Source organism: Haemaphysalis longicornis, unplaced genomic scaffold, assembly GCF_048455015.1.
Source record: "Haemaphysalis longicornis isolate Haplotype H1 unplaced genomic scaffold, Haemaphysalis longicornis Haplotype H1 scaffold_6, whole genome shotgun sequence".
NCBI lineage: Eukaryota > Metazoa > Arthropoda > Arachnida > Ixodida > Ixodidae > Haemaphysalis > Haemaphysalis longicornis.
In genome coordinates, this window is record NW_027526407.1 from 28,137,194 (window position 1) to 28,159,143 (window position 21,950).

Genomic DNA, 21,950 nt, shown 5'->3' on the forward strand with positions numbered 1-21,950 from the left:
AGAACCAATATTTAGCCCTAAACGAGGAAGCAGAGTTTACAACACAGGAAGCGAGCGACGACACGCATTATCATGAAGTGTGCAATGGAAGTGGGAGGTATGGTTAGAGGTATCGCTATAAACAGGATACTGGTAAACATTCCCAAGAGACGAAAGATTTAATTAGGAAACGGCAAAGCATGGCAGTTTGCACCCCAGCTGACAGAATGGAACTAGCAGAGCTTTCGAAGTTAATAACCGTAAGACTGCTGACATACGACAGTATAATAGAGAGAGGATTGAGCATGCTGTAAAGAACAAGGGCAGCCTGAACGCAGCGAAGAGGCATGGGGAATGCCTCTTAAGGCAATGCCATCACAAACAGGGATAAAATAGTTATAGTAGCCGAGGAGTTCTATAGATACCTGTCCAGTAGCCGCAACATCCAGGATAATACCTCACGAGGAAGTAGTTCAGAGAAGATAGACATTCCACCAGTAACGACAGCAGAAGAGGGTTTTGAAAGAAATGCAAGGCGGCAAACTCAGGCACCTGGTGAGAATCAGATAACAGGAGACCTCTTGAAGGGACACTGAAGTGATTTTAAACATTGCGGGATTACTAGCGCAAATTGTAGTCCGGAGTCCATAGGCCATGTTTCGACCATTCTGAGCGCGTTTACCCGAATTTATTTAGTAGAAAAATCCATTGGAAAATGCTGTCCTCCTCTCAGCACCCTCGCCCATTTTCTGTGGCGTTTTCGTGTGACGTCAGGAGGAGATGAGCTGGCAATTGGCTGCGCTACTGCACACCTCGCCGACCTTCCGACATAGCCAGTCGGTACAGCTTTAGTCTGCCGGCCGCCGACGGGTCTTCGCAATTCGCTCACTCAGTTTAAACTAAGCCACAACACGTTTGTGAATTGAAGAATGCGCCTTTCTTTACGTTGTTAGTTCGTACACTGTATCAAGCTACGAGTCCGGAGCTTGATCCTTTCATTTTTGCAGTGGCACTTCGCAGCAGCTGCACAAGTTCTTTTGTTCTCGAGAGTTCCACTGTGGGACACCCGGAATCTTTCGAGCTCTCAGTGCACACAAGCATGCGGTCGTCAGGGCTGTGCTTATCAGCTGCTGCCACACTGCATTCTCACCGTAGTGCTTCAAAAATTGGCTGGCTGTCCACAACAACACTACTGTTCTTTGACAGCCATAAATTCCATGAAAACAATGTACAACTTGTATGATTTGAAAGAACTTGCCCTTCATTCTAGCCGCAAAATAAGTTTTCTTACCAAGAGCACCCAAAACTACTGGATAACTCAAATTTTGTGCTACAGTGACATATGCGCAGGAGTGTAGTAGTCTGGGCCAGCACAAAAACAGTTATGTGTTAACTGTCTGCTTGCATTCAACAGTAAAACTTCGATACAAGCGACACTTAAGGGGCCTGGGAAACATGTCTCTTGCAACCAACGTCTCTTGTATCGACATTGCTAGCATGGTGAACATAGGAAACCCAAACTAACCATTCCCATTCAAATGTATTTGTATAAGTTGCGCTGTTATGATAACAGAAACGGACACAGGAATAAAAAACAACTTTGACAAGAAGCGCCGCCTTCTTGTCGAAGTGTTGTTTTTTATTCCTGTGTCCGTCTGTTATCATAACAAGCGCAACTTACCTTCAAGAGCTTCTGTTCTGTCAGTTTAAAAAGCCCCTGTGTTTCAGAAAAACCACAAGTCTTACGTCGTTTGCTGTGCCCATGAATGTGCGCTCCTGTGGCCCATTTTTTTTAAAAAGGGGTCTTGAAGAGAAAATGCATTTGTCTTTGCTTATTTTTGTCTGCTTGAAGGACCTTTAAGAGCATAAATCCCAAGTATTTTCATAATTCATTGCTTCTAGAATTTAAAAGGCGCCGTTAAAATTCTAATTTTGTGGCGGATCCGCATCGCAAGCGACAATGCACCCATCATACCCTCTGAACACAAAACGTCTTAGAAATGTCTACCATGGTCTTGCAAGGTCTTAGACACCTTGCGCTATGAAAGTTACCTATAAGACATCTATTTTCGTATGTCTCAAAGATGTCTTAAGAGATAGCTACAGGACACCAGTGCAAGATCTCCGACGTCTTCAGCTCCATGAGATGTTGATAAGTCATCTTCAGTAAGATGGCTAGAAGACATACGAACCTCAACGTGTACAAGGCATTTGTCCAAGCTGGCTGATGTTGAAAGCTTAGGCCACCTACAAAGCATCTATCATGACATGTCTGCAGTACGTTTTGTGTAGACAGCTGAAAGATATCACTAATGGATGTTTCAGATGTTCAGCTATCACTATGGCTGTCACTGCGGCCCCACCCCGTGTTAAGGTGACTAGCCACCTTACCCGTGTTCAAGCCCCACAGCACAAGGGCGGCGCCGCAGCGACTGCAGCCCCAGCCCGTGTTGCAGGTCTGTCTGAAAGTCTTTTGGTACCACGTAACCTTTGTGTTGGGCAAAGGCTCTAACATGCCTTTGGCTCCCCTTACAGCAGACAGATGAGCTACTGCGGCACAGTTCCCCTTCAATTGAATCGAATTTCGCTGAACTTTTGTTCTGAATTTTCAGGACTCGCTTTGCCACGCTGCAGTGTGTGAGCGCATACATTGCACTATGATCCAAAAAAGAACACTTACACCACAATAATAAGTGAGATTTCAGTCTACACAAAGGGTGTTTTGTGGTGAAAATCTTCACTTTTTTGTGGTAGTCATCTTTTATTTTATTGTGAGGTTTAACACGCCAATGCTACGCAGGCGATGAGGCGCGCCATAGTACAGGCCTCTGAATTACTTTTGACCACCTGCGGATCTTTAATGTGCGCTGAAAATTCGAGCACACTTTGTGGAAATCAGGAACATGTTACAATCACGTCCAGTGCTGGAGGTTTATTTGGTATTAAATTTATGCAAATTTGGTCACTTCTTAAAGTGAAAATTTCATCAAATTGAAGTGTGTAATGCTACAGTGCAATTGTAGTTCATGTGGAATGACTAAAGTGACAAAGCAGGGCATTACTGGAAGTGAAAGTCAGCTGACTAGGACTGCAGACAAAACACCTGCTGCTCATCTCCGATTGCAAAGCTTTGCACTTTCGTACGCCTTTTTCACCCTTTTGCTCAGCCCGATTGCAATTTGCACACTTTCTTTTCATAAATGGGAGCATGTTAGACTCAAGTGCAGTGCAACAGGCTCACCCGGCAATAAATTTATGGAAATCTAACCCCTTTTTTTTAAACTAAAGGTTCCGTTCAACAGAGGTTCATAATGCCAAGGTTTAACTGCAGTACGTGAGGCACGACTTTAAAGTGACGCAGCAGGGCCTCGTTGGAAGGGAAGGTCAGCTGACAAGGACTGCAGACGAAAAAACCTCTGTTGGTGTCCGATCGCGTGTGTGACTGCACGTGACTGTCCAGGCTCCGTTTCGAGGTGAAGCTCTCCCTGCAAACGTCACAAAACGTACGGTCTCTCGCCGGAATGTAACCTTTCGTGAAAAACCAGGTTCCTCTTCTCAGCGAAGCTCTTCTTGCACACACCACACACAAAGGGCTGCTCGCCAGTGTGGAGCCTCTCGTGAATCAGGAACCTGTCTCGACGAGCGAAGGATTCGGGGCAGAACTTGCAGGCGTACGGTTTCTCACCAGTGTGGAGCCTCTGGTGGACAACTAGGCAGTACTTTTTGGTAAAGGCCTTCTGGCACGCGCTGCACAGGAAGGGTTTCTCGTCTCCGTGCTGCTTCATGTGGACGTAAAGGGAGCTTCTTTCACAGAAGGCTTGCTGGCAAATACTGCAGGTGAACTGTGGCACCCTGTCCTGCACTGGCTGGGGGAAAGTCACGACGATTGTCCTCTGACGCCTGCTCTGCTCACTGGATGAGCTGATGCAAACGTTTCGGACTTGGGCATGCTGGCAGTTTCTACGTTAAAAAAAAACAAGAAATATTAAGATTCAACAAACTGTCATGCAAGCAGCCTAGGAACAAGAATTATTAAGATTCAACAAACTGTCATGCAAGCAGCCTAGGATCCATACACTAGGCTTATTGATCTGCAAACACTACATATTCAAATTTCTGGGGTCTAACGTGCCAAGGCTACACCAGGGCTATGAGGTGTTCTCACATCTCACCTCCATCAGAAAAACAGCCACAACGGCCGGGACCAAACCCACATCCTTGAGCCTTTTCCACTGCACCCCCGCGGTAGGCAAACACAACTACAACTTCCCGTTCAACAACATCAAAACTTGAGTCAAAGAACACATCCAAGGGACAGTGTTGCAACATCTCATTAAAATCCAGCACACCAAGCAGCACAGGTGCAATTTCTCCACTTCCTTTCCTAGAAATAAACCAGGCTGACAGTTTAAAAAGGCCAGTCACAGGGTTGTTGAATGACTGGAGCCCATGCAGCACCACATCTGGGGCCGCTAACTGCAAGAGTTGATACTGGGAGAGAGTGAGTGCTAAGGCAGTAAAACAAAAGTCATCACAAGTAACTGCAAGAAGTTTGAGATACAACCATGACCAACAAGTGGCTCGGGCTTGTATGAGGGATAAGAGAGGTGCGGAATCAACACAGCATCACATATCGGAAGGTAACCAGCTCCTAGAATGCCCATACGTGCTGCAAAGTAGAAAAAACTGACCAATTTTAGACTTGTCTTCTGTTTGCCTTGTGGCTGCAGGCAAAACCTAAAAAATGAGAAATGCAGTGTTTCCAAAAAAAAGGCTGGTCCCACTTTGGCATAAGGATAGCATGTCGAGATCCTTGTCAAATTAGGGAAAATGTGGATTGGTGGTCAGGCAACTAGAAAACTAATACAGGGGACAGCAGCAGTAAGCCTTGACACAACACACGGCAATGTTGGATTTTCAGGAACAGCTGTGCACTGAGAAGGGGAATAGAGTGGGAAGAGTGAGCCCAGAGGCAATTTTGGATTGTGCAGTCTAGCTCGGCAGTCACAGGTGATCTGACGAACTCAAGCAATGGCCTGGCATCATGGGTGCATTCAGCGAACAAATCAGTGTTCAAAAGCTAGTCGGGCTCACAACCAAGCAGTAGGTAACAGAGGGAAAAAGCTGGCCGTGTCGTGGCAAGAGGTGTTATAAGGGACATAAGATCTCGTAAGGTCCCAATGACGATACGTCCATAGCGAGTTCTTCCAACTCAGCTTCCTGTGAAGTTTGTGGACAAGCTGTAGAAAGCTTGTGCTTCACCAAGCAGGACCACCAACAACTCGAGAGAAAAATTCCAGTGCGTGGCCTGTGAGACAGTTCCCTTACATCCTTACTGGGCACTTTTTCGACTTCCTGCTGTGCACACACAGCAGGGCCACCTGTGCACTGCTGCTGCATTGCATGTGTCGATACGTTCCATTGAGTGGACGACTGTCTCAACAAGAAGTGTCCTCACAGGATACCAAATGGCAACGAAAGCATCGCTGTGGCGTGACGGAAGATGTGACGACATCACGGCTGCGAGTGATAGTGCTGGTTCAGAGAGAGAGAGAGAGTTGCTGAAAGCAATGCAGTATGAGGCCCCTCGAGCTCTCCCAGCTTCAAGAGCCGTAAATGCAAGCAGGTGCTGGTCATTGAGGTTGGAGCTGGGCAAAACACTCTCCTAAAGCATGCAACACAAATGGAAGGGAGCGTAATGGTGTGTGCTTGAAGCCCCCTACATCCAAGGAGCTTCGCAGAAGCGGCACTGTGGCAAATACGGAGTGAGTAGCAATACAGTGGAATGGGGGAAGGTGCTTGTATTTCTTTTTGGGTGTGCTGGTGGGAAAGTGAGATGGCCTAACCGACAGTGCTGCTGCATTATCTCATGGCATGTGATCAAGGGGATCAGCCAACCCTGCTCACTTCTCAGGGCCCTGTGAAATAACTGTCTGGCATGGTGAGTCTGCCTGGAGGCCGTTGGGAGATGATTTGGTGTAAAGCCCTACTATCATGGCCACAGCCCCTTTTCTAAAGAACCCCTACAATGCTTTTTTTACACGTTCTTTTCTGGCCCTAGGTCGGTTCATTGTGTTGTTGAGATAAAGACGCTAAAATGCATCTCAAATCATCCGCCTGCGCTCCATATGACGATGCCTGTGCTTGGCAGATACCAATGACGACGCCAGAAGTGGCGCAGTCAACAAGCACCGCAAAGCAGACGGCAGATTCGGTGTTTTCAGTCCCGCTCGAGCGTCTCAACGTTCGGGGGCGTGCTTTTGCACTGGGAAGCGCTGTTCTATTCACCGAAAATCAACTGCAGTTTTATTTTTTCTTTCTCTAGCAGTAACCAGCTACCATGAGCAAATTCAACCAAGCTATTTTTGTTGTAAGGCTGTAATCAAAAACAACTGCATATTTTGGCCTGCTTCTTGCATGTCGCTCCATTGCTGGAATGGCCGAATGGTCAACGCATCAGACTGTGCTATTGAAGGTCAGTAGTTTGACCCTCCGCATGACCCTGCGGAGGCCTAGATCTTTTATTTCTTCCTGTGTGAGTGTCTCAAGTTCTTTTTTTTTTAAACCAGTATACGAAACTGTTTCTTGCCCTTCTGTGAATCCACGAGTGGAGTTTACGTCAAGCCTCAGTAGCAAGGCAGCGCCCACACTTCACACTTTGAATCACTCAGGGCCTTCTTCAAGGTAAGTCTTGTTATGAACAGCCTCCTTGTTAACCAAAATACCTAGAAGAGTACAGTAGAGTTCAGGAAAGTAAGCCTAGCAACACACATCAACGCAGCGATGGGAAGCTGAACTCAACGGTCTCTGCTTTTTACTCGTCGGCACTGTATTGGCACAATTGCCACGGTGCCGCCGAATGTCACCATCAAGAAGTTCAGACAGAAGCTTCCGAGGTCAGACAACCGTGGTGTTAAAACTTCCAGAACACAGCGTTTTTCACTGCCCTCACTGGTCCTGCGATGTGTCGTCAGCGGGGAGAGCGGGAAGCGAGCAGCAATGCCCCCGGTTTTCGAGAGAGAGAGCTACCTTCAATTTGCTTGTATTTTTAAATTTTAAAATGGAATAACTCTCTCATGTCTGTACAGATCTTGATCATTCTTTTTGCGTCCATCTCTGCATGACACAAAGAACCTGTAAAGCCTGAAAAGCACCTAAAAAAAAGCGTTGCAGGGGTCCTTTAAGTAGCGCCATTCTTTGAAAAGTGTCGCTGCCTAGTTGCACTTCCGCCGGATTTGGAAAACCTGTTCCCTTCTGTCTCCGAAGTTCAGCGCTGGGCGAGAACAGTCAGGGGCAATAAATCTGTACACGCTTATGCATGCTTTCCGAACGTTCTTTCGCTGTCCATGCAGACTTTCTGCTCTGCAAAATAACAATGCATGTACCGGTGCACCACGATGTTGCAGTTGTGGTAGCAAGTGGCGGCGGTTGAGCATTCGCCAACAAAATTATTATGGTGCCACTTCTGCTTCAGTAGTTCAAAGAAAACGAGGAAACGGATGAAGCCCCTCGATTATGTTCACTATTCAGCGGGTGGAAGCACTATGGCAGGGGTTTAGGCGTAGCTTGGGAAGCAAAGCAACAATGCATGTACCAACGGACCGCAATAGCGGAGTCAGCGGTGAAATTGCTGGCAACAAAACATGGCGATACGACCGCTTCCACAGCTTGGAGAAATGGAAAGGGGGAGGGCCAGTTAGCACAACTTAACCTACCATATAATGTGGTATATAGGTCAAGCTGTAATATAGTTCGACCCCCTTACTTTGTAGCCGGAAAATGCAAGAAATTATTTAGGTACATAACACTGCTTCATTGAGGCTATCACTTGTTTCGTCCCAGGCTACTTGTTAGGGCTGTCTGAAATGTCGCGGACGACTGCTTCTGGCTGGCTGTGCAGTCCAAAGAACTGCTTATGCTGCACCTCATAAACACTCACAAAACCACGTGTGCCGACCATAGCGAGAGCCAGTCTGTGCAGGTGGCCAGCAAGCGTCTTGGGGCATCTGTGTGTAGAGACGTCGCACGACACTCGTGGACGAGTCGCCACCTTCTACTGAAGTTCCAGGTGCACAGAGCAGCGCCCACGAAACGAGGTCTTCCAAGCATCCCATGCTGAGAGCACTGATTCAGCTTACGTTACGCGAGTAGTGCACACCTTTTTTGGTGGCGCCGAAATGGCACAAGGTGGACATGTTTCCCTGAACTTTGGCATACTTCCTAACTAATGCTGCGGTGAACTAGCACCAATCGCCTAACCTCATTTTGAACAAGAAGAGACATTCACTGACAGCGAGAAAAGCTGGGGAGAAGCAACAAAACAAAGATGGTGCCTTTGCGGTTTAGATGAGCTCAATGGGCTGCCCGGCTGCCAGATGTCAACATTATTCCAGTAACCGCTGTATAGGTCAAGCGGTGACTTTTTGGATCTTGACCTTTATTCCACCTTAATACGGTAGGTGGCAGACGACAGCAGTATGGAGGGGCGTTAATTTGGTGTGTTGCCCGATGAATTTGGCTCCTCGAGAAGTTACAGCGCACTTGCTGTAGATCAGTAATGATAATTTCAACAGTGGATTGTGTTATGGAGAGAGCTATCGCCGCTTCCTGTGCGTTCTGTTCTGGATTAACGTGCGGAGATGCCCACTGATGAAATGTTACGTGCATCTTGACGTGGTAAACAGTGCAAAAAATTGGGGACACAAGAAGGAGCACTCAGACTGGATGGGCACCAAACATCCACTGGGTGTTTATTCGCACAAAAAGAGCAATGCACCGCGGAAAATATAAAATGGACGTATGGCACAGCTTTTACAAGTAATTCAATTGCCTCCACTGAAGATACGCTTTTTCTTCTGCATGCAAGGCCAGAGAAGGGTCCGGTCCTCACACACTCATCATGCTTTTTACCACGTCAAATCCAACTTGCCCAAACTTGCATGTTGAACGTCATGTGCATGTAAAATGTGCAGTGTAGCAAGCAAAGCTCCCTTGGTAAGGGTTTGAAATAAGGAACTGAAGTAAAGACACAGAAGGCCCGGGTGCAATTCACTCAACAGTTACAACGGTGTTCAGCAGGAACACCTTTAGCCCGTCCACAATGGGTGGTTTTGTGGCAAGGGACTCTTAATTGGAGGGTCACATTCCGGCAACTACAAATGTGCCTATGTTGGCGACTCCCACGATACATCGCACAGCTGCCGTAAGTACCCTGTGAAGGCAATGGTGGAGAGCCGAACTGTGAGCAAATAGGTCAGACATTCACCCTTTGCAGCCTGGAACTTTTACCCACTTTTTCCGGCCGTTCCGGTCCGCAACCATTTTGGCAATTTCTGGCTCCGCAAAGAAAAACACAAACTGTGCAAGAAAAACTGACAGGACATTTATTTTTTCTCGTGCATACTGTGTGCAACTCCTTTGCCAATATTTGAGCAGCGTGTGAAGCTGCTCGAAGCATTCTCCTGGGTGCAGACCAGGGTTGTTACTGCAGGTTTTGCAGAAAAGTAGTCTCACTCTCGCTTCTTTTTCTTTTTCTATCGCTAAAAACAGCACAGCCCTTTCCGGGTAGGCGTAGGAGCTTGAAGACGAAATGGCTCATCCCAAATAGCCTTTCCTCGAATGCCTTCTGTGCTTAGGGGCAGCGCTTTTTGGCTCGAGCCCTCAGATCACCCACCAGCTGTTGGATTCACTGCTCTTCCTCCACGTGACTCTGCAGCTGTGTGCGCCTCCAAATAGCACTATTGACAATGGGAACCTCTAGATGCCAGGAAAAAAATGTGGCCAGCTATTAATTGCCAATCGACAAAATGCGTAGCTCACAGAGTAATGATCTGCCCGCTGCTGTCTCCACTGCCGCCAGGGTGTTTGTCACTTACTTCTGTCGAATAACAGTTATCACTACCTCAGGGAGGAACGTAATTCTCTTCCTCACTGAAGTCACTAAGTGCACTAGCGTAGGGCGCCCGGGGTGAGAAAGCAGCCATGCTTCTAAGCGAACAGCGCGTGCATGAAAACGCTTCGGAATACAGAAGGCCCGAGCTCAACCTTGTGCTGCGCCCTAGTGCAAAATGAAGAAAACTTCGACAAAGTTCACTTATCCCTCAAGAGATGGCGCACCAAGCATACAAAGGACACGTGAGCTGTGCAGAGAAAAACAATGTGAAATTTAACCTTGAACAACCATGTCGGGCATATCCCGACAGCGGACCACCAAGTGTTAATGTCAGATGGAAGAAGAGCTGTGCACCAGTGCGATTCCTGCGAGTGGGGGGACGAAGGTGAGGGGAAGTCGCTGCTCGTCACAGAGAGCAGGGCGCATAATTAAAGCTAGAGCAGACAGCTGAATCTCCTGCATGCCCACAACCACGCTTTTTGCCACTTATTTCAAGCAAACTTTCTTTTTCCCTGAACAGAACGATTTTTCCAGACTGTGAGCTATCAGTTTTCCTGGTTGATGGGCACCCTATAGGGTCACTGGGTATGTGCCACGGACCAAAACACAGTGCATACCAACGTGCAGGGGATTGGCCAAAATGCACGCACCATGCTACACACATCTGCTTGCTGGCTTGCTCAACAGTAATGAGCAGCATTGAGAGCTCCAATGAAACAGCACTAATGAACCCTCCCATTTCCCCTTTGCCACGATGTGCCTACGGCCATGTGCACGAGGACATTTTTTTGCAAGAAATGAAAGATGGTGTGCTGTACCCCACTGCATGGCCCAGTTTACATCAACAGGGCACTAGCATGATGTACCATCCTTGTTACAGGAGAAGGCATAATGTAAATGCAAACTAGTCAAGAAGTGTCAGCTGGAGTGCGTATATCGGTGTAGCGACAGCATCGCAAGCTGAACTCACCTTGTGCGGTTCAAGCCATGGACGCTCCCCTTGGAGGGCTCCCACTGGAGTGGCTGCGAAGCCTCCGCCGTGCCCTCTGCACCACATGCCAGAGCCGGGAACCTAGTCCAACCCGCAGAACCCGGCTGCACAAAGTCCACTTCCGTGTCTGAAAAAAAGCACAAATGCAGAGTTTGGAACGGAAACTGCTGGCAACACGCCTCTGGCCAGACTTCATTTTACTACCTGCATACAGTGTTGAAAAAGATGACCGCTCGCCTCTTCATCAGCATTAGCATGTTCCATTAAGTGCACTCCTCAGAATGGGTCTTGGCGGCTTGTCCCTTCTTCCACATTTTTGGTGCAAAAAACCCGGGACGTCGAGCGGCACGATGAGGGGAGCCATGGAGCGGAACACAATTAATCAGCCGCACTGCTCACCCCGAAGCTCGGAGGAGGCATCGAGACAGATGAACCGGCTGAAGATTGTCCAGAAAAGCCTTCTTGTATTCAATGAGAAACCTATCGCCCAAGTGACGCCAACTCTGGAGCACACAAAAGACGTCGAGGCCGCTGTTTCATTAGCCAGCCTCCAGCACAGCGCCGACCGACTTGAGAGAATCAGCTGGAAGCACTGGCTAGTGGAGCCAAACTTGACGGCCAACATGACAGCGCACTAGAGTCGGCGAAAGAAGCGAACAGGATTATTGCCTCACTGCAAATAAGACTTGGCGAACAAAATACTTCCACGACATCGAAGGGCATTTTGGTAATCGATCATCGACCCCAAGAACAATCAAGCATGGCTCCATCACCAGCCCCAACGATGACATGTGCCTCTATGAATAGTGACTCAGCTGAGATGGCGCTTGGCATACGACAAACGAATGTGCCTCCCTCGATCGGAACGGAAGACATAATACTGGAAACACCACACCAGCAGCGGAAAGAAAGCATGAACGAATCATCACATACGCACCTGATGAGAACATCGTGGATGACGCACCGGCTTCGGAGGGCATTCCCAGCGAAGCCTGCCTTCCTGAAGTCTGAGGGCACGAGATATGCATGTGCAGACTGCACCCAGCAGGGCATTCACAAGAAGGAAGAAGTAAATTTAGATGCTCGTAGAGTACAGACAAAAGTAGAACAAGTCCTGACCTTGTTTCAGATGTGTGGCTACGACAAGAGTGCATATACGTTGACCGGGCCACAAGATATGGACGGCTTAAACGCCCTGACTGTGAAGAGTCGGACCCCTCGAGAACTGTGTGCGTTCACGTCAGCTTGAGGGACACTGGCCCATTGTACGTATCCTCTTGTCCAGAAAGCGGGCCAGGTGAAAATACTGCCGTCAGCATGATGACATCTGTGATTACCAAGACGACTAGAAGTGCTTGCATCTGCAGAACGTAGTAGCGCGACGGTGAACGCTGCACAGGATGTAGGCATTCAAGGTTACAACCTTCATGTCGCTTACAAATTCAAGGCATCAATGAAGCTACATCTGAAGTCAGCACCCACTCCGGCCTACAGGAAAACATTTTACTGTGACTCATCACGAAGGAAGACAGACAGAGAGCAAGAAGAAAGGCCAAGTCTAGATGAAAGGGAAGGCGTAAATTAACCCTTTCAGACGCCGCTCACTATTTCCCCCTACAAATTTCTTTTTGCTGTTTCCATGCTGCGTAGCTCATTAAACAATATGAATTGGCTGGTTACTGACCCCAACACAATCTTAGTTTTTTTTTATAGTCATGTACAGAATTGTGTACATAGCATCACAGAGGTCAGGAGCGTCAAGTAGTGCTGAATATTTCCACATAGGTATATATTTGTGTAATATGCATTGTTTTTATAATGTTTTAGGGCCGCAAGTCTTGAGAAAACGAGGGGAAAGAGTTGAAAAAGAGCCGCTGAAGCCGTCGCGTCCGCCGGCATTTTGTTTGTTTACGGTCAAAGTAAAGTGACTAGCGGCCAGATGGCCCTAAAATCTTCATTGTTAGAAGACGGATACAAAATTATGCTAAACTAGCGAAAACGTTTAGTTTTGGTATTTCTTCTTGCAAAAAAAAGGCAGGGCTGAATTGTACACAGTTGTGTACATAGCGCCTGAAAGGGTTAAGAAAAAAATTACGCCCACCTCCCCTCGCGGGAACCCCGGTGTGATGCGACGCTGAGGGGGGTTCAAGCGCAAGCGGAGAGCAACCGTCGACCGAAAGGCCGCCGGAGAGCGGCACACCGGTTATATGTGCAGCGTGCTTGAAGGAGAGGAAACCGCGGAGAGAGAGAGTACTGCACATGCGCAGCACCGCGCGCAGCGCCGCCCACCGGCGGAGTGGGAGCGCGCTGGGCCGCACGCTCTCACCTGGGCACGCGCCGGCGCCAGTGCGTCTGCTGCGGCTATGACGCAACACAATCCACTTTAATCCAATCCAAATCCAATCCAAGCCAATCCAATGCCCCCCGCGAGAGAGTTCACTATCGGAGAGGAGAGCGGGAGAGTGGCTGCGGACAACAACGGACAACAATGGACGCACGCAGGAAGGACAGGGCCGCCGACAAGAGATGCTCTGAGCGTCGCATCTAAAAAGGGTCAATTTGGACACCTGATGGACACGAATGGTAAACTGACTGGACATCATCACCGCATGTACGCACTCTTGTGGGCAGGAAGATGTCGAAACTTTCGATGAAGACGAAGATGAAGCTGGCACTGAGCTCAGCAGACGCATAGACGAAGACGACGAAGACCACCAGGCGAGGCGACGAGATGGCTGTTCACAGTACCGTTCTATTTCTATGTAAATGATGTAAATTTATTGACTTTGTACTTTGTACTACAGCAAAAGCTCATTAATTTGCACTGCTAGGGGGTGCCACCTCAGTATAAATTGATGAAAGTTCGAACTAACGAAAGTGAAGCACAAGAGCCGTACAACGCAATTGGGGAGCAGTAGCACATGTCAGCAATTAATTGCTTGAGGAAGTCCGCAGCTGAAACTTGCCTTTTATCCTTGAATGCGAAAGCTAGCACTTCGTTTCTGTAATGGGCAAATGCAGCGGAAGGCTTCCCGTTCATGTATACTCCAAAACTGAAAAAGGGACGGGCAGCGTTCTACCCAGTCATTACTCCCGAGTGATGGCCGCACTGGAGCTTTATTCGCCCCCTCCTGGTGGTCTTTGGCAGCAACTATGCGTCTGACCACAGAACTGATGCTCTGCCACCTGTCTGTCAATATGCCCCACACCCTGCCCACAACATGCCCCACACATCAACACAGTCCGGAAAGAGACTTCTTCCAAAAAGGGCCGCCATGGGTGTTTCAGATTGCTTTTACCCAAATTAGCTTCTCTCCTTTCTGGAGGCGTGTGCCGCCAGCGGGTGTGTTTCTCTAGCCGTGGGCCAGGCCTAAGCCGCCTGTGTGGTGGCGTGTGTTCGAAGAGTATGCGTGTTTGATTCAACAGGCTTATCAATACATAGACTTCTATGGGAGCTCGGCCAAATAATCCACAAATTCCAATTATTGAAGCTTGAATTCACGAGATTTCACAGACCTTAACATGCGAGCTGTCTCAAAATTTGGGCACGAGCTACCTAGTTGGTGCCTGTCCTTGCCTGCCAAGTCCTCAGTCTGTTTTGTGGAGCTGAACACTGCTCACCCTGGTTGCACCACTTGTGTGTATGCCGTAGCAACTGATTAATGTATCCGTACCATCTCAGTGTTCCGCGATTTCCTGCTAGCCTCTCGCCGGTGCGAAAACAGCCTCAACAAGCTCTGCTCTCCCTTGACATGCAGCCACACTGCTGACAAGCATCTTCATCCACAAAAATGGGTTGCTTTGGGACTGAAGAGGACTCATTCATCGCTGACAGAATCAGCTAGAGGCTGTTTTCAATTGAATGCCAGCTGTTTGGTTGCACTTCTCACTTGAAGCAGTGAAGGGCTCTCAAGTTATCCCATTTGTTGCTTGTGTTCACTCCAACTAAAATGGTCCCTATACGCCTCGAGCGCGGCCTGTAGGGGCGCCACTGAAATCCCCCTAGCGGCCCGTTTCGAAAGCAGGCGCGGGAGTCGGCGTCCCGCTCCCCAGTGCCGCAGCTGCTTTTGCGGCACCTCCACGACTGAGATTTACCGTGTGCGGGAGTTTGAAATCCATGTTTATGTGGAGCAGTCACTCTGTTCGCAAATGAGGTGTGTTTTCGAGAGTGTAAATGTTTCTGACGCGATCTTAGTGTGTGGCATATTCGGTCTGTATAAGCGCCAGGTGTGTGTCACAGGCCAGCGTCGCGGAACCGGCGTGTGATGGAGCCGATTGTAGTTACACTGACCTGAATTTACTAGCAGTGTCTCTGTAACCACCGGTTCCTCAGATGTTCATGCTACGGCTATACGGTATACGATTTAAATTGGTTTTGTGAGCTTACATATAATCAGCGGGGCACTCATACCTGACAGCACGCCAGTTACATTTGCCAATATTATACTTCAGATATTGATCACCACCATTTAAAAGCCAGTCTGTGTTAATTTCTGGAATATTCAACAAAAGTACGATGGACAATGCATAATTATACTCGGGAATCAGCACACGGCAAAGTCTTGTTGTCGTGAGGTGAGCGCCCGCAAACATTCATCTGCCCCTCGGCGAGCAGCGCGGAGACGGACTTAGAATAGAATCCGCGTCCGCGACTAATGCTTCTTCGAAATATCGTCATATGGCACAGGGAGCCTGCAGAATAAAGCAGAAACTGAAATCAGAGGGCCTTATCACATACCACTCTCTTCCAACGACACCTTTCATCGCTTGTTGAACAGCCTACCCTGTATACTTTCAAAAATGCGGCCGCCGTATGATCAGCTGTTCGTTGAAGTAGAAAAACAAAAGGAAAGTAAACGCGAGATTTTCGTGTGCGTGTGTGTGTGCGTGTGCGTGATTACTAAAACGTTCATTGCTTGATTCCGCTCCGTATTTGTAGACAGCGTCCCCCTCCTCCTCCCCCCCCCCCCCCCCCCCCCCAACGATGTCTCGCGAAATAGCAGTGCATTTCGCGAATAGTTGGTCTAGTGAACCCTACCTGGCTTAATTTTCGATCAACGTCTTTAGCATGTCAGAAGCTGCACTGTTTTTTTTTTTATTTCTGTTAGAGAATTATGTTTCTTAATTCCGCACTTGCACGGCATTTATTTTCCCGTGGTTTCATTAACTTGCCTTGGTGTGTGGGCACATATTTAACGACGCACAGCTAGGCTTGGAATATACTTAAAATTTTCGCATGGTTTGTATGCTTATAAAACGCATAAGTTATTGTCCGGGATTGGGTAAACACATCCCCGAAACATATTTTTCTGCGACGTATATATTCGAAACGAAGCCGCATTCGTTGTCGACGCTGCAAAATGAAGCCAACCTTTCATTGTGCCAGTATCAGGTCTAAACGAGGCGACAGTAGAATTCAGTTGTGCCTGATGTTTTGGGGGTGACAGGGGTGATATGTTGCTACCGTCGCCGACGCCCGGAAGAGCGCTGACGAAGCGCGCAGCACCGCGTCCACCGCGTCTCCGGGTAGCTCTTGCAGGCGATCGCGTATTCTACGAAGACACAGCTGCTTTTTAAGTGACCTAAACGTACTCTTTGACTATAGACGTCACATAACAAGTTTTTTTCAGGGCGCGGAAAGGCGAAAAGCAGCGAAACAGAACCTAAACACTGCACGCGGCCCTATCAGCCACGCAGCGCAAATCCCGTCAACGCCGCGGAGAAGCGGCGGCAGGCGGCGCAGCGATCGCGAAGCTCGAGGCGTATAACCCGAGCACATTTATTTCTGACACTCCCTGCAACAGCTGCTCGGAAAACAGCATGCATCAAACCCCATTTCAGATGAGCAATTCAGAAAGTGAATTTGTGCCAGAACACAGTGCTTGCAGTTGGTGGGCTCAAAATCAACAAGAGCCGCACCAAACTTTGTCAGCACTTTTAGCAGCCCAAATTGAGCCAAGTTTTTATGTTCCGAAACCGAGACGGTGGTCGTCCCCACCTGAGCAATGGTCCTCCTCCGTCTGGCACCCGACACTCGACAAGAGCCCCAGGGAGCACTGGCTGCCTGCAAGGGAGCAAGGAAAGGCATCAGCCTGTCGACGCCCACTGCAGGACAAAGGCCTCTCCCATGGATCTCCAATTATCCCGGTCCCGTGCTAACTGCGACCAATTTATCCCCACAAACTACTTGATCTCATCTGCCCATCCAACTTTCTGCCGCCCCCTGCCACGCTTCCCTTTTCTAGGGATCCACTCTGTTGCTCTTGATGACCAACGGGTCACATTACATGCCCTGCCCACGCCCATTTCTTCTTAGTTTCTGCTATATGTTTTTAGCATGCATTTGTTCCTTGACCCACTCCACTCTCTTCTTGTCCCTTAACGTTACACCTATCATCTTGCGCACCATTGACCGCTAAGTCGTCCTCATAAGTAAAACCCTTTTAGTGAGCCTCCAAGTTTCCGCCCCGTGTTGGACCTCTGGGTCCTCCAGCTGCGGCGCGATTCTCAGGAAGGGGAGTGACACGTCGTGATCCGATGAGGCTTTTAATGGAACTAGAAGAAGAAGTGGAGCGAGCCGACGCAGCCACGAGAGCATGCGGCAGCTCGTGAAAAGCAGCATGAAATGATGATGATAAGTGTCTTCTGCTAGGAGCGAGGAAGTCACAACAGTCTCCCCCGCCGGCAGATGACGCTAGGTGGCTTCCAAAGGGTGGAGTAGCTGTACGGGGCGCTTGACGGTAGTGCCGCAGGGCAAACGGAGATAGCAGGATCTGACAATGCCGTCTCGTTCGGCGATCAATTCTTCGATTCGCGCCAAAGTCCACAGTTGTCTTGGACGCTGTCGTTCACCTAGTAGAACAATACGGTCCTTCTTCAATAAATCTGTCCTTTTAGCTTTGTTGGATGAGAAATTCCGAAGCTCATTAAGGTACTCTTTTAACCAACGTGACCACAAGGCTTGCAAATCTTCTTCTCTTTTGCGCCAAAGATTCTTTAGTTGATCGGTGGTCGAGTCGGTGTTGATTGTTGAATCGTACGGTGGTAATGCTGTCAGTCGCCTTCCGACGAGAAAGTCTGCTGGAGACAGAGGATATGGTTCCTGAACGTCATTGAAAACGTAAGTTAAAGTGAAAACGTAAGTGAAAACACTTATCATCATCATTTCATGCGGCAGCTCGTGAAAAGCAGCATGAAATGATGATGATAAGTGTCTTCTGCTAGGAGCGAGGAAGTCACAACACCCCGTTTGTGAGTACTGGCAAGATGCAGCTGTCATACCCTTTCTTCTTCAGGGACAATGGTTGGCTGCCATTCATTATCTGGGAATGCCTGCCGAATGCATTCCACCCCATTCTGATCCTTTCAATTAGATCCGGGGCCGCCTAGCAACAGCATTAACCATGTCAGAAAAACAGAGGAGGGCGCCGTACCCGTGTGAGCCGTGGGAGTGCTGGCCTGCGCCTCCTGGTGGCTGCGAGACTCCCTGCACTGAAGGCTTCCTGCACCAGCAGGCGCGACCATGACTGCGAGGCCTCCTTTGACCATTGGCGGTGGCGCTGCATGTGGGGCACATACATGGCTCAGTAAAGGTCAGAGAAACACTTAGAATGGCAGAAAACTGGCAACGCAGCCGAGGCTCAGCTTGCAGCCAGTGAGAACGCAGTCTATGCTAAATAACTGCCAATGTGTTCCAAGGAGACTCTGCTGGTATAAGTGCACGTGCTTTAAAAATACATGGCGTGTGAAGACATCAAACACCAAGTATCCGTGGATATCCATAAAAAAATATGCACAAAACAGTGCTATGCGCAGTGTGTGACGTAGTGGTTTCACTGTGCACATCGCATCATCAGAGCATCTGCTCATCAACAGAGCTGCCCGCCACTAGAAACCTGAAACCAATTAAAAAAAAAAAAAACAGCTGCAGCTTAGCTAAGCTAACCCTGGCTATGCAAAGTGAAATTTGGTTTAGCCTGGTTAAATCTTGGTTTCACACGGTTAAACTTTGACATAGCTGTAATTATTATACTCATTTAGCCAGGCTGTGCTCTTAAGGCAAAGCACTGATGCCGTTGTACATCAATACACCCTGCAGGAGAGCCAACTTTCTCCGACTATGATGATGTGGGTGAAGAGAAAGAAAATGCTTCCCCTGGCTGGAATTGAACCTGGGTCCATCGCGTTCTGAAGTCAGCGCCTATCCGATTGCTCCATTTCGACATGGTCAAGGCAAATGCCAAGCAGCAGGTACCAATTCATGCTGTACACCCCAAACCCAAGCGTGAGGCCCATACAGTGCATACCTGAGAGTTTCTGTGGGTAAAGTGGTGCACACGTCAAGAGTAGCACATACCCGCAATGCGGGACGGGCCAACCAAAGAATCCGTCATGCAAAAGCTTCCCATTCAACCGTTGTCGCCGTTAGATGGAGAGGTGCGTGATTTTTTTGTTGTGGTCCCGCTTCCAGGAAAAGGGTTGAATGTTGGGTGAGTTGGTAATGATTCACCTTAAAAATACCAACTGCAGGCAAATTAATGGAAACAGGAACCTGCACCTGTTAATTTGTGTGCAGTTGGTATTTTCAAGATGAACCCACTTCCAGCGTTTAAGAAGCCGAACACACGGCTCACTCTCCCTCAGCCTCCAACACTAGCTTTCTCGCTTGGAATTCCAGGCCCTCTCCCGTGTAGCAGCCCGCCGGGCGATATCCGCGGGGTTGTCAGACTCGGCTTGCCGGCAACGGCTTAAAGCCTGGCACAGCCGCGCCACACTCAGAGAAGACGGCCCGTTCTCGCTCTCATCTATGGCCACTGACGCGGCAAGTGCGGTGCTCCTCTCAGCCAGGCGAGAGGCAAGTGACGAGGTCAGGCGGTGAACAAGCTGAGGAGAGCGCATGCCCCAAGCTGGTGATGGCGGCAGAGCGCAGCGAGTCACATGATGCACGGCCAAGGCGACGGCAAAGCTTGGCTCAACTAGGTTACTAAAGCTTCGCTTCAAAATGTTGCTCAAGAGGGCTAACTCGTTCACTAGTGCCAAAACAACACAAAGGGAGCATAACATGCCAGTACAGAATGCAACCGTCATGATCAAAGGTTTGAGTTATCGTCCTGGGAGTCCCAAAAGGCCTACCTACTAAAGGCCTGATGCAGCAATGTGTATTTCCTTTTCTGCGCAAGCCAAAAAATTTCGTAGCATTGCCCTTTCACCGCATCTTGCCGCTACTATGCCCCGCAGTTCTGAATCCTTTGGAAAAACAGCTCAGCTTTATATTGGGCCCTCCACTACATAGCACTTTAAGAACCAGTAACGTGCTGATAATGGTATATGCCATAACAGAAAACAAAAACAAAAAAAACACTGGGTGGGGGAGGGGGGGACGAGGACACAGCAAGGAGATGGGATAGTGCTGTTTTTTTTTCATTATGGATAACCAACTCCCCCAAGAAACCACATTCCCGAGGCATATGCCAGCAACCAAAGCGTGCTTGTGTGGGAGGTGCTCACTTCTCACAGATGCACAATGGCCTTTGCCATCTCCTGTAAAAGTGAGGTAACACAGACACGCAATGCTTACTGTTCTGCGCCAAAGGGATGCCACACACTACGGCCCCTACTATACCTGTGGCGGGAAGAACCTTTGTCTTTTATCATCAATTGTGCTTTGAGTTTCAAGGTTCGAAAAGAGCCACATTCAGCAGACGAGGTACAACACAGCAGACGTGTCGAAAGCGCAGTCTCGCCCAACACGCGCTGCACATGCGCCATGTTTTCCACCTGCTATAAGAGCTGTTGTCTTCCCAGTAGGCATTCGCGGTGGGCAGGTTCATCACATGGACACAAAGCACATTTCCAAACAGAGCTCAAATGGTTTAAGTCGAAATTATGCAGTTCCTTCGATCGGCACTTTCGTAGCGTTGACTCGAACCAAACTTCGTTTGCCCACATCTGCGGCGCACAATTACCAACCCGCCATAAACAGTTATTCATTGAAGTAAACATTGATCGAACAATGGACAGATCGACCTACCCCCTAGGTTCAATATGGATTGGCAGCGGGCAAAGAACCTTGCACAACGCCAACTATCACGGCCTCTTTAGGCAATCAGCAAAGTTCGTCCTTGTTTGAGCGGCCGCTTGCTTCGTTGTACTGCTCCTACAATTTTACGACGACTTGATTCAGCAGGCACGAGCCATTTGTCAACAAAACTCACCCGATTTGGTACATCCAGCGCCCGAATCCCCTCTAACAAACTGGTGCGGGAACGTCTAACGTACAGAGCAATATGTAACGAGGATTCATCACTTGCGGATTCTACCGCGTCTCCCACAACCACTGAAAAAAGGGACCCCGACATGCCCCCGCGGGAAGGGCACGAGTAAATTCAGAGCATTAGCGGCGTTACGCGCGTGGCAGTGGCGATGGGTGTTGTGATGGTGGTGGTAGGGTTGTTGTACAGCCGCGTACGTACAGCCAAGTACGTACAGCCGCACGTACTTGTTGCCGTCCAGAACGTCCACGGCCTCGCTTCGGAACGGGACGTACAGCAAGACTTGCTCGCGCATGTACGAGTCGACGTCGTTGGCGGGGCTGTAGTTGCGGTAGCGTATGACGACGGGTCTCTCGCGCGGGCCGTAGTGGGTGCCGTCGCGCGTAGCGGGTCCAGGAAGTCGCGCTTGAACCGCGCGTCGGGGTGCGCAAAGTCTCGGTAGCGTGCCTGCGCGGCCCGCTGACGCGCGCGGGCGGCCTCCGGTGCGGCCTGTCGTCGACGACGCTTGCTCGCGGCTTCCCGTTCTCGTACCGCCGGAATTGCGGCTCGACGATGACGCTTCGAAGCCGTGTCGCGCTCGCGAATCGAAGGATCCGCGGCCCGACGCTGACGAGCCGCTGCCGCCACTCGTTCGCGACGCTCGGGTTCCGCGGCTAGACGCTGACGTTGCGCAGACACGTCTCGTTGACCGATCGTAGGGTCCGCGGCCCGACGTTGACGCTTCGCCTCGGCTTCTCGTGCACGTAGGTCGGCGTCGGCAGCGCGCTTACGCCGCTTGCGCTCGGCGTCGGCAGCCCGCCGCCTCGCCGACTTGTCT

At 49.3% G+C, this 21,950-nt stretch overlaps 1 protein-coding gene across 1 annotated transcript; it reads right to left on the minus strand.

Annotated features, from left to right (window-relative positions):
- Window positions 1-2,673: 2,673 nt before the first annotated feature.
- On the minus strand, window positions 2,674-21,570 carry LOC144142380 (uncharacterized). Its single transcript, XM_077673850.1, has 5 exons — window positions 21,335-21,570; window positions 18,296-18,421; window positions 16,861-16,926; window positions 10,842-10,989; window positions 2,674-3,939 (listed from the first exon to the last, which is right to left on the minus strand). Exons 1-5 carry the CDS (start codon window positions 21,426-21,428, stop codon window positions 3,474-3,476), a joined length of 900 nt encoding a protein of 299 aa, XP_077529976.1. The 5' UTR covers window positions 21,429-21,570; the 3' UTR covers window positions 2,674-3,473.
- Window positions 21,571-21,950: the final 380 nt, after the last annotated feature.